At 40.6% G+C, this 12,748-nt stretch overlaps 2 protein-coding genes across 7 annotated transcripts; both read left to right on the forward strand.

Moving 5' to 3' along the window:
* The first annotated feature begins 182 nt into the window (after positions 1–182).
* wee2 (WEE2 oocyte meiosis inhibiting kinase) lies at positions 183–6,248 on the forward strand. 5 transcript variants are annotated; one of them, XM_074631855.1, is made up of 13 exons: positions 375–437; positions 1,543–1,727; positions 1,758–1,929; positions 2,034–2,242; positions 2,481–2,538; positions 2,911–3,080; positions 3,189–3,310; positions 3,412–3,558; positions 3,656–3,760; positions 3,840–3,925; positions 4,636–4,806; positions 5,647–5,795; positions 5,941–6,248. In XM_074631855.1, the coding sequence occupies exons 1-13, from the start codon at positions 378–380 to the stop codon at positions 6,104–6,106; spliced, it is 1,800 nt and encodes a 599-aa protein (XP_074487956.1). In that variant the 5' UTR covers positions 375–377; the 3' UTR covers positions 6,107–6,248. The 5 variants fall into 5 exon arrangements, with proteins under 5 accessions (XP_074487957.1, XP_074487958.1, XP_074487955.1 ...); XM_074631856.1 differs by lacking the exon at positions 375–437 and adding an exon at positions 183–321 and having other exon boundaries at positions 1,543–1,929; XM_074631857.1 differs by lacking the exon at positions 375–437 and adding an exon at positions 211–321 and having other exon boundaries at positions 1,493–1,929.
* A 1,688-nt stretch (positions 6,249–7,936) lies between these two features.
* Positions 7,937–12,737, forward strand: bida (BH3 interacting domain death agonist). Of its 2 annotated transcripts, none has more exons than XM_074631865.1 (4): positions 7,937–8,096; positions 9,093–9,367; positions 10,765–10,898; positions 12,174–12,737. In XM_074631865.1, exons 2-4 carry the CDS (start codon positions 9,100–9,102, stop codon positions 12,366–12,368), a joined length of 597 nt encoding a protein of 198 aa, XP_074487966.1. In that variant the 5' UTR covers positions 7,937–8,096; positions 9,093–9,099; the 3' UTR covers positions 12,369–12,737. The 2 variants fall into 2 exon arrangements, with proteins under 2 accessions (XP_074487966.1, XP_074487965.1); XM_074631864.1 differs by having other exon boundaries at positions 7,945–8,096; positions 12,171–12,737.
* The last annotated feature ends 11 nt before the right edge of the window (positions 12,738–12,748 follow it).

Genomic DNA, 12,748 nt, shown 5'->3' on the forward strand with positions numbered 1-12,748 from the left:
TCCAACATTATCTATATATATCATATATATTTTTATATTTATATATGTTATATACATATTTTTTTAAGATTTTTATTATATAGATTTTTTTATAGATTTTTTCATAGTTTTATGGCAACGCTGCATAAAGTTGTTTACTCCATTAACAGACATGTTAAAGTCAGGTTGTATGGTTTATGAACCGTTCAGCCAATCAGAGAGCTGGATGTGTTCACGGTGGCATCCCATAGGGCATCACTGGCTGGCACAGTTTGCTTAAACAGGAAGTAATTTGCATACAGGGCGCGAAATTCAAGCGTGGTGGCGGAGGCGACGTGTTTAGTGAGTATATGTACATGATAAACACACATTATTACTCAAAGTTAAATGACATACTCATGTGTACGTTAATGATACGTTATGTGAAGCACCTGTTAAGCTTTCAGATAAGTCTGCAGGTAACAAACATCACAGCATGACTGAGTATGCTGCTTTTCAATTGGCCTACATGATTTGGTTGGTCTTAAAAAAGTAAAAGGTACTATTGACTTAATGATTCAATTATAGGACTTCTGTTGTGGTAGTGTAAGTAAACAGTGAGTTTATAGTAGTGGCATTGTATCATACTGGATATATGTAGGCCTACTGGTTTAGAGATTAAGCATAATTTGCAACAGACATGTTTTGTTTCCTCTTATTTTCCAAAAGCCACTTAAATGCAGGGCAAATAATCTAACTCAGGGGTTCTCAAACTGTTTTGGGCCAAGGACCCCTTAAAGGGGAGAACATTTTCCAAGGACCTCATAAAACCGTAACACCGATTTGTACTCTTAGATGCCATTGGAACTATTTGTATTCCAAAACTTTTCGAACCTAAATACTTCAGATTGTTTGATTGTTTGACTGTTTGATAGAGATAAACACAAACACATTTCAATTTGAATTGAAATTTGAATCATGTTAATACCACTTTTGTTTTGCTTTGTAGCACATTCTAGATGCGTTGTAATCAGGTGTTGCTTTAGCTTGGCCAGCTTCATGGCTTTGTTTGCTAGCACCTGAAGACCCGTGATGCATTTTGGTCTCCTAGTTTGGGTTTAGCGTCACTTGACGATGTATACTGACTTAAATATTTCTCCATGTTCACCAGCTAGTTAGCTGGCTAATAAGCTAAGCAGCAGCAGGAACAGTTCGTTGCCCCCTGAGGGAAGTAACTGATTCATGACAGATTGACGAGATGTGTCGTAATCATATCAGAGTTTCTATTGGCCCAGAGCTAACGTGGTTGGGAGTAATGGACTCAATACGCTTGTTTTATTTGTGCAAATTGTCCCCATCTGTAGATATGTACTTTTTAATGATACAGCACAATTTTATAATTTATAGCCAATTATTTCGGGGACCCCCTGACAGAGTGCCACGGACCCCTGGGGGTCCCCGGACCCCACTTTGAGAATCACTGATCTGATGCATAACATCAATTCCAAATTTATACGGTACAGTATTTTTGCAGGCAAATGCAGGATTAAGGGAATTTTAAGGGAAACCTTTGCCAAATCTCAGGCCCCAAGCATAGCGATGCTGTTTGAAGAGATCAGCCAGCAGCTGGACTTCTCTAGCTGTGGAGAGGAGGGGAGCAGCAGTGACAACAGCTCTGATGACTACACCTCCAGGATCCACAGTCCCAGGATCCACAGTCCCAGGATCCACAGTCCCAGGATCCACAGTCCCAGGATCCACAGTCCCATGATCCACAGTCCCAGGATCCACAGTCCCAGGATCCACAGTCCCAGGATCCATAGTCCCAGCAGTTCTGCGTGCAGGACACCCAGGGTGCAACGCCACCGAAGTAGAAGCAACACCTTATGTTCCCCTTTACAGTGCACCAGCCCCATACCTTACGCTTCCTGGAAGAAACTGAGGCTCTGTGACTCTCCCAGCACACCCAAGGTGGGGAGTAATTCAGACTGATTGTGCCCATGTGGTCTCTTATATTAAACCAGTTTAACTTCAGTGGGATGAATTACATTTCTCTCTTTTTCCCCCCCCTGTAGAGCCTACTATCGAAGTCGTCCCAGCCTTGCTCCAGCTCTAAGATAGTTCGCCCTCCGAGGTCCCTGCGTTTCGCCTCAGCCGCCGCTAGCCACATCAAGGCACCTTGTGTCAATGTGAATCCTTTCACATCTGACAAAGTCCGCCGGAACAGCGAGCAGCAGTGGAAGAACCGCTGTAGGAGTGATGATGATGAGGATTATGGACACAGGTGCTTTATGCTGTAATTTAGAACATCACACAATACATGGATGTGTAGGTGTCACAGTAAGAACTATTTTTAAACCAGCAAACATTTGAATGTCTTCATTGGTTGGTAGATTCCCCACACAGCGCACTGAGGGTGAAACAGTTTGCCCTTACACACAGGCCTGACTTTTTAATCCCTTACTAATGTAGTTTTGGTCAGAGTATTTAAAGGTCTAAGGGCCCTTTTTTTTATCTTTCAGGTTGAAACACAGCCTAACGTCATCTGAGGAGGATGATGAAGCCTTTCTCCCACCAAAGGTACAACTATTTTTATCAGTGCTTTTCTGGTGGATGTAACCCTCCCTCTCAGATGCTCCTGATATGATTTCATCATCATGCTTTGTCATCTTCGTCTGCCTCCTCCTCACTTCTTGCTTTGTCCAAAATAACATGCTGCCAGTCCTACTTCCGGGATTTCTCAAAGGAATCTCCAACAACAAAAAAAAAAAAGATCTGTCATAATCTCTTCCTCGCGGAAGTGCTACCATACTTGGTGACGCATCATAGAAAAACACCCCGGTTCTCCTGGCTGTAATCAAACTCAAAACTGAGCTCTGTGACGTGTTGTTCCTTCTTTAGAAATGTCTTTGGTTTTTTTACCACAAGGCCCTCCGTCTGTTTATCTGGCAGAGGCGAGCTGTCCAAGCCTTCATGCTGTCACGCTATGAGAGTGAGTTCCTGGAGCTGGAGTGCATTGGCGCGGGGGAGTTTGGGGCAGTGTACAAGTGTGTGAAGAGGCTGGATGGTTGCTTGTACGCCATAAAACGGTCTCGCCGACCCCTGGCAGGCTCTGCCGATGAGTGAGTCAGCAGCATGTCGCTCTGTGCCAGAGAAGGATCAGTCCACTTTTGAATTCTGTTCCTGAATTGATCAAATATATCTGTGACCATGTTCTTATGTCCTCTCAGGCAGCTGGCCCTAAAGGAAGTGTATGCGCATGCTGTTCTTGGGCACCACCCACATGTTGTCCGCTATTATTCAGCATGGGCAGAAGACAATCACATGATTATTCAGAATGAATACTGTGATGGTAGGTTTCTCCTTTCACTACCTAAAGCACAAATTTAAATGAAATAACTTCAGGTGAACTAGATTGAATTATGTTTGATACCGTTAATGTGTGGGCGCCAGGTGGGAATCTCAGTGATGCCATTGTGATGAAGGAGGTGCAGGGTGAGCTGTTTTCAGAGGCCGAGTTGAAAGATCTGCTCTTACAAGTGTCTATGGGGCTCAAATTCATCCATAGCTCAGGCCTCGTACACCTGGACATCAAACCAAGTGAGCCTCACTGAGCAATTCTCAGTCTGCATTTCTTATATTGTTCCATCCAACCCTGAAGTCTGCTAAAAACCTGCCCTGTTTCAACTCTTTGTAGGTAATATATTCATTTGCCAACGTCCCAGCACAAGTGCAGCGGGTGAAGGGGAGAGTGAGGAGGAAGATGACAGAGGCACTTCAGCAAGAGTCATTTACAAAATTGGTATTATAGTTAACATTGGATACATTTCTACCTTTTTAAATGTTTGTTTGCTGTCAAGTCTGATTCTTGTTTTCTGCAGGGGATCTGGGTCATGTGACGTCAACCAACAGTCCTCAAGTTGAGGAAGGGGACAGCCGCTTTCTGGCCAGTGAGGTCCTGCACGAGGTGAAAATGTCGCACAGAAATTAATGTTAAAGGAAAAGTAGGTTTAGGTACTGAGTTGGTTGCACCTCACTGTAGGTTAAAGGAACGGTGTGTAACATTTCGAGGGATCTATCAGCAGAAATGGAATATAATATTCACAACTATCATTAGAGTATAATAAGCTAAAACTAAAAATCATTGTGTTTCGTTAGCTTAGAATGAGCCCTTCATATCTTCATAGGGAGCGGGTCCTCTTCACGGAGTCCGCCATGTTCCTCTGCCATGTTTCTACAGTAGCCCAGAATGGACAAACCAAACATTGGCTCTAGAGAGAACCTTTTGGGTTTTTACATCACCTGAAGGCCACCATAATTCTGACACGCTTGTGAAACTGCGGCAACCTGACGCAGAGTGCAAAACCGTGGTGCCGCCAGCTGCCGCCTGACTTCAGTTGCTCAACTAAAGTAGTGTTATTATTGTGAGGATGGCCTCTGAGCGAGGCAAACAGCGTTACCACGGTTTTGCACTCGGTGGCTCACGTTACCACAGTCTTGGAAAGGGCGGAGTGAGCGGAGGGGTACTCAGTTGGTTGCGAACTGCAACCACACCACTAGATGCCACCAAATTCTACACACCATACCTTTTAAAGAAAACAATCTAAAATTCAGAGTTCCAGCTGTAGTTGCATTGTTTCAAGTGTTCATTAAGCTGTCCGTCTCTCTGCTCCCCAGGATTACAGCCACCTGCCCAAGGCAGACATCTTCGCTCTGGGCCTTACGGTCCTGCTGGCAGCCGGCACTCCTCCTCTGCCTCAAAATGGAGCAGAGTGGCACAGCCTGAGAGAGGGGCAGCTCCCCATACTGCCAAAAGAGCTATCACCTCCCTTCAGAGGCCTACTTCAGGTGCTCTTATTTCTGGGCTGGGTGTTCTTGTTAAAGCTGACATCGATAACTTTGAGCAAATATTATAACGTTATTTTTATAAAACTGTCACTATATCCTGACAATAGTGCATGAGACAGAAAATCTGTGAAAAAAAAATTATATACCTCTGTCCTAGTGTTCTTAATGGCAGTTGCAAGATTCCACCGAAGGAAAACAACCATCAGTGCCAAGCAGTCTCTGGGAATCTGTCAATCATTGCTCGCGAAACTCGCAAACTCTGATCAAACTGCCAAACTAGGCAGCGCTGATCAAATATGAATCAATCTTCCGTTACTTTAATGGCCATTTCTCGCCTAACGTTTTCAGAAAGGTATGTTAGTGTACTGTTTAGCTGTAAAATGAGAAAGTTTGCTCCGGCTGGTGGGCGGTGCTTAGTTTTGTCTCGACTGTTTTCAACATGGCAGCCGGGTCACAAACTTTCTCATTTTACCGCTAAACGGTACTACAATAATTTGACAGTTTGATCGGAGTTTGCATGTGCTGGCTCAGAGACAGCTCAGCGCTGATTGGTTGTTTTTGTTCGGGCACGGTGGAAACTTGCAAATGCCATTAGGAGCACTAGGAGGAGGCAGAGGAGCATTGTTTTTTTCACAGATTATCTGTCTCCTGCATTACTGTCAGGATATAGTGACAGTTTTATAAAAATAAGTTTTTATCATATTAGCTCAAAGTTACCGACTGCAGCTTTAAGTTGTTTAATTATATTAGATTTAAATATTCAAAGAGATTTGCTGCTACCTGTGTGAATGCTATTTGTATGTAGTGACAAAAAGCAAATACCTTTTTTCTTTGTGTCAGTCGTTGCTGGATCCAGACCTGACGAAGCGGCCATCTGCCAGGGAGCTTTGCAAGCACACAGTCTTGAGGGAGGAGAGGACTGGGAGGGTGGCCGCTCAGCTACGCCAAGAGCTCAATTTAGAGAAGTTCAGGACAGCCATGCTTGAAAAGTAAGAGGGGGAAAAAATAAAGGATAATTTAACCTGTATCCTCAGTTCTAGGTTTCAGGCCCCTGTCTTCTTCATTCATACATTCATTAGTACTTGCATGCTGATGCCAGTTAAAAGAATTCACTTATTTCCATTTTCTCCACAGAGAGCTCCAGGAGGCTCGTGAGGCAGCTTTGTCACCCAGTCAGAACCTCTTTCCTGGGCTGAACCCCCTTGCTCAGATGGGGTCCCTACCCAGAGCAGGAAGGAGGCTTGTTGGTGGGAAGACGGCACGATCCATGAGCTTTGGTTGCCCAGGTTACGGGGTGTGATGGGACGAAGTGATGACCACATGCCTGTCCTTTGCTCTGATCATGTGACTCCTCCTGCAACTAGGCTGTGGTAAAATGTAGCATGTCTCTAGGAGAAGACAGTGTGACAAGATTTCCTATACAACAAAGATTTTGATGGAAATAACTGGATGGACAATACTATGTGAGTCTTCACAGGTGGTGCAGAGCTGTGGACAGTATTGGTTTTAAAGGACTTTATCTGACTGATTCAAACACTTTTAAAGTGATTTTCTGTAACCGCTGCAGACCAATGTACTTTTTAAAAACTGTAAATAAACATTTTATACATTTTATCAAATGGATTTCCTTTTTTTCTTATCTGATTTAGCTCTAGCAACTCTTGTCATGTACACTGTTATCCAAAAAGCACATTCAAATAGGCTGTTGGGACAAACCACACAGGGACTTTCCAGTGGTATGTTGCTCTTATCTAGAACTGCAGCCAACTGTGTGAATGTGTTATGTGGAATAGTGACTAATGTTGTTCGAGCAGGTCATGGGATTACACTGTTTATGGCAATACCGTAATTTGCTTAATCTTTGTATTCAATTGTACTTGCACTGATTTAGGTGTTTCTTAGGTAGGTCACATCTATCCAAAGTGACATAGCTATCAGTAAAGTAAAAACTGTTGTAACTAGATGAATCAGACACACTGGAGACACTCTTTCCTATGCCTTGGCAATTAGAGGAAGACTATTTTAATTTTTCCTTTCTGTTCCAACTGCTTATTTATCTCCAGTGTGGTTATCTGATTTTGTGGAGTTTCTGTTTTATGTGTGGAGTGGACTCACAGAGTAATGAAGTTTGATTTCCGACTGTTCTTGAAGGCATCATGAGGCTAGAGAGGGCGTCACTTGATGTCGCAGATGACTGTCTGGCTAGTTAGCTTGCATTACCGCCACCTACTGGACTGGAGGGTGAAGCAGTAGCTATATTGGCATGAAAAAAAACAACTAAATTCTCTATTTTATTCCTGTTAGAAGGGAATAGGGTAATTTCCATGATTACCTGTCAAAGTAAATTCTCCGATGTAATATTATATTTTTCATTAATTAGTTATTTTCTTTCAAAGGTCTTTTTATTAATTGTCAATAATCAATACAACAGTCACTATACAGGGAGAGTTAATTTTTGTTTTCCTGAACAACAATCACCCGTGACACAACACATCAATCTATCATACCTGACAAAAACATACACACAGACAGCCACAGCTGGCCACAAAGGACCTAACTGATTCTCAATCATGGATACATAAAATTCAAATTGTAGAGAATACAACACAGGGACAGTATCCGCAAATAAGTCATGAAATAATAAGAAGAGAAAAAAATAATAATAAAAATGTAAAATATATATATATATATATACATACATACATACATACATGTACACATATACATACCTATATATATACATACATACATACATATACACATATACATACCTATATACACACACATATACACTCATACATATATATACAAATATTTAAAAAATAAATAATAATAGTACAGATAATAATGCTAATAATGAATAAATACATTATCATTAATTAGTTCTGATATGAATTCCCTTCTTTCTTCATCATACCTGTTACAGTCTATCACTACATGTTTTCCAGTTCCAATTCATTACAGTAGGTCTCTTGCACATAAATAGAGTTTAAAAATATTATAAAATGTAACCATTTAATGTGATAAACTAAAAATTCTTCAGTCTGTGGTTGAGCGCTGCAATAAGAACCAGATGTGAGCAGTGTGGCCTGCAGGAGGCGTCACATGAAGTGGATGTAGCTGCAGACAGACACAGTTGGGTTAAAGGTCCTCCCACTAAACTCACATATCTGCACAACAGCATCAGAAGAGTCCGCTGATGTTGTTTTATTGTGCATCTGCCGGTGCTCGATGGCGCATCTCTGATCGACAGTTACTTGTTATTTACCGGCATTAAGAAACAAATGTGAGTAAAACTACCCAAACTTTCCAAACTTATTCAGCGACAATCTCCAGTTTTACTTTTGCTTAACTTGATGCTCTAAAGTTAATGTGAGTTAATGTAGCCTAGATAACTTAAGTTAGCTTTAGCTTGTTTCCAGCTAACGTTAGCTTAGCTTAGCTGATGTTTCCTCTGGTTTGTAGTTTATAAAGTTGTTGTAAATAACCTTAGTGCGTTAGTTTAGTCACTCTCCTCTGTGATGTAACTTTTGTGAGTGGGTTAAACTAAGTGAGTTTGTTTGTTTCATCACTTATCTAAGTGATCTCCTCATCATTGCTTTTTTTTATAATATGTTTATTGGGTTTTCTTATTTTCACAAACACATTAAGAATACAAAAAACAACAACAACAACAAACAAACAAACACTGGTACAGCTCAGATCAAAACATGTATATAGGAGGTGATAGGAAATAGTCCATAGTGCAGGAAGTCACAGGATATATGAGTTCATGTTCAGGAGACTCCTTGTGAGATAATGGAGGAGAGATCAGGTCCAATGTAATTCAGATAGGGCTATATAATTCATATAATTCAGGTAGGGCTTTATAATTCATATAATTCAGATAGGGCTTTATAATTAATGTAATTCAGATAGGGCTTTATAATTCATATAATTCAGATAGGGCTTTATAATTCATATAATTCAGATAGGGCTTTATAATTAATGTAATTCAGATAGGGCTTTATAATTCATATAATTCAGATAGGGCTTTATAATTAATGTAATTCAGATAGGGCTTTATAATTCATATAATTCAGATAGGGCTTTATAATTAATGTAATTCAGATAGGGCTTTATAATTCATATAATTCAGATAGGGCTGCCAGATATTGTGGAACTGATGTACTTTGGCATGTAGAATATTTGTGATATATTCCAAAGGGACCATCTCAAATATCACTTTTTACCAGATCCTCATCATTGCTGACGTTACCCTCATTCTTCTTGTCTAAAATAAAGAGATTCTCGATGGATGACCTTGGGGATCTGACCAGTGGGCAAACCGCCGCCCTGGTCATGTTGGCCTTCCTTCAAGCTGACTGCAGAGCTGCTGCAGAGTACCAGAAGGAGCTGCTCTCTCTGGGCAAGGACTTTAATCTGACCCGGGACATCAACTCCAATGGTCCCAGGATAGACGCTCTGGAAGACGGAGACCTTGAGACTGATGGTCACCTGGCCAGCAGCATCACAGCTGATCTAGGTGATCTCCAGCCTTCAGTGGAGCTGCAGTGGCCCGGTGAGTAGCTGATTCAGTGTAATAGACCACATAACACAGGTGATATAAGAGAAGATAAGATATTCCTTTATTAGTCCCGCAGTGGGGGAATTTGCAGTGTACAGCAGCAAAGGGGATAGTGCAAAAAACAAGATGCATCAGCTAACACAGTAAAAAAAGAATTAAACAAGCTAAACAAAGTGAAACAAAATCTGAACCATTTAAATAGAAGGAAGTATAAAAATAGGAGCAGTATGTACAGTATTGACAATAAAAAGACTATTAACAAAATTGCACAAGTGGAAAATGATATTGCACAGTGAGAAAGAAAGAAATTCCACCTGAAAATATCAGGTTAATTTCAGTTTTTGGTGTGTATGTATATTATAGAGTCAGTTTCATACCAGCACACCACAAACTCTGGTATCAAATCAGTTGCGTCACGGTTATCCCCCAAGGCTTGTTTGTGGCTGATGCTTCTGAAAGCAAACTGTATACCTTTTATGCTAGATGTGTCAAAACAGATGCAAACATGTCCTTCTAAAAACAGCATGAGGTGACTCAAACTCAAACCTGTTTAGTTTAACACGCCTGTTGTTTACTTGTGTAATGTAGAAGTTATCCCACTTTATTACAGTCAAAGTTGTTTCCAGTTATAGTAATGAAACAACCTGTGACTTAAAGTGAAAGCAGGAAGTGAAAGCTGTAAACCATTACATCCAATTAGTGACTCAGTTGAAGCAAACTCATACTTCACACACCTCACTTGATGACTGCAGGCCCGGCTTAAAGCGTAGGCCATATAGGCGGTCACCTAGGACACCACTTTCTAGAGGGGCACTGGTCGACCTCTAAAAATAATAAGAATATTAATAATGATAATTATTTTTTTTAAATGCCGATGGGCACCCGTCCTCATTTTCTGTATTGAGGTAACAAATTAACAAATCAAAAAATAAATAAGTTACACCCCTGTAACTCTCTTTCTCACCCTTTTTCATCTGCCTGGCTGCGCTTATTTGTTAATAAAAGTGTTAATTGTAGTGAAACTGATTAAACACGTTTAAGCCAACAATATCAAGGGCCGATTGTTTATTTATATTATAATGAATACAGTTATTTATGAAAATAAAAATCTTAATTTTTGTCTTAAAACCATTGTGATGTCTGATGTGTGTTGCGGTTTAATGGGATTACTGTATGCTTTTTAAACCTCCATCATCAAATCATATGAGCCACAGAGGTAAAATGGGTCATATTGAAGTCCAGATTATTAAAATAGATTAAATGAAGGTTCGTTGCTGTATGTTAGTTTATGGAAACTTATATGTCTTCCACTTTCCTTGCTATTGAATCCAGAAACAAACGTTATGTTCACTGAAGTTTACTGATGCTTGGACAATCTTGTTTTCCTGTAGGGTACCATGGAGAGGCAGCAGACTTTCAGCAGATTGCAGAAGGGCTGAGAGAAATTGCAGACCAGCTGGAACAGAACGTCGTGGCTCAGGCTACCCGGAACCTGAGAAGGAACATAGCAGTCTCCCCATCTGACGTGAGTCGGCTCGGAGCACAGTAAATGTTGATGTTGTGATGGTCATTGTCTGTAATAGATGGGACAAACTCCTTAGTTTATAATCCAACGCAAAGTTACCAAGAGGCAGAAAACCCCCGAACTGCTGCGTACAGAGATCATTGCATCCAGGTTTTTTTTCTTTTCTTGGTAAAATGATGATGATTATTAATCTGTTATTAAATTGGTCCATGGTTTCCACTAAGAGAACTTTTTAGCTGAGGCAGTAAGCCAACCGGGTACTGACACAACTTGTTTTGTGATTAATTCAGTTAGTACATGATGGCCTAAATCACAGGTGCCTTAAAACCCACCTGCTGAACACAGTAGGGCTCATTTCCAGTTATACCAAATTTACAAAATTCCAAGACTGTTTAGGGACCCCAGTATGTAGAAATATTCAAATACACTTATTTTTTAGAATAGGTGAAAATAATGATTTATACTGCATTCTAAAACCTGCATTGTTTTTGCCCAAAACTGCATGTGATTATCATAAAGTGTGTAAGTCTGTAAAGGGGAGACTCGTTGGTACTCATAGAACCCATTTTCATTCACATATCTTGAGGTCAGAGGTTAAGGGACCCCTGTGAAAATGGCTGTGCCAGTTTTTCCTCACCAAAATTTAGCGCAAGTTTGAAGCGTTATTTAACCGCGTTTAAGCATTCATTCGTTAAAGAAATTAGTGGCATTAAAACAAATTTGCGCTAACTTTCACAGCCTTAGCAATCATGCATTTCAGCCAAAGAAAATAATGACTGGGGAAAAAAGGGCTTATCACTGAATATAAAATAGATTATGGAACATTATATTTTTACTAGAGGAACTACACATTTGAGTTCTGAAATTATGCGATGTACATGTGTATATACTGAGATTTGCGAGGTTGAGCTAATTAAATTAGAATTATTGAAGAATTTAAATGGTTTGTAGTAACCAATTTCCTTAATAGCCCGACCTATTTATTTGTTGGATAAATCAATGCCCAGAAGTAACACGTGTGTGTAAAGATTTCTGCATTAATGAATTGAACACCCTTTTTATCCAGTTTACACCTAGATGTTTGTGACACAAGTGCAGAATCAAAACCTAAAAGGATTATAGACATAAGTTATACATGCCCTAGTAAGAAGATGCATCCAGTTGTGTTGTTACTGATTACAAATTAAGTAAGATGGACCTATAACAGTTGCAATAACCTAAAGTGTTGTCTTCATGTAGTGATTGATCCCTTTGTTCGTTTGTGCTCTCCAGCAGTGGAAAGACCACCTCACCCAGGAGGTGGAGAGGGCGATGAGGCAGGGCGTGGGTCTGGAGCATCTACCCCAGGAGCGAGTCATGGTGGCGCTCACCCTCACCCTGGTGAAGGGAGTGTGCGAGCAGGCCCCTCGGCTGCTGAGGAACCTCTTCAACACCGCGCTGCAGTACCTCACCCCCGCGAGGGCCAGGTGACTTTAGAGCTGCGGGGCTGAGAGGAAATTACTGAGAAACGTGCGGCAGGAAACGGCTCGATCTGAAACCAGCATCTGCTCCTCATGACCAGTCGACTGTGAAAGGAGCTGCGTTGACCCTACAGCAGTAAAAAAACACTTTTCAAACAAAGGGAAGTGACGATGAATTCTTATTTTGAAAACGGGAAATAGAAGGTTGTGTTTGACACTTGAATTTATTCCATTACTTAATGTGATCTGTGTACTCTTGCTTAAAAATGTATCTTTATACTTGAAATACATGATTATTTTTGTATTTGATTATTTTTTGTTTGTCATATACATGTATGGCTATTATATAGTGTCATTTGATTAAATGTTTTTCCCGGAATGAGTTGTGAT

This window comes from Sebastes fasciatus, chromosome 4 (assembly GCF_043250625.1).
Source record: "Sebastes fasciatus isolate fSebFas1 chromosome 4, fSebFas1.pri, whole genome shotgun sequence".
In the NCBI taxonomy this organism is placed as follows: Eukaryota; Metazoa; Chordata; class Actinopteri; order Perciformes; family Sebastidae; genus Sebastes; species Sebastes fasciatus.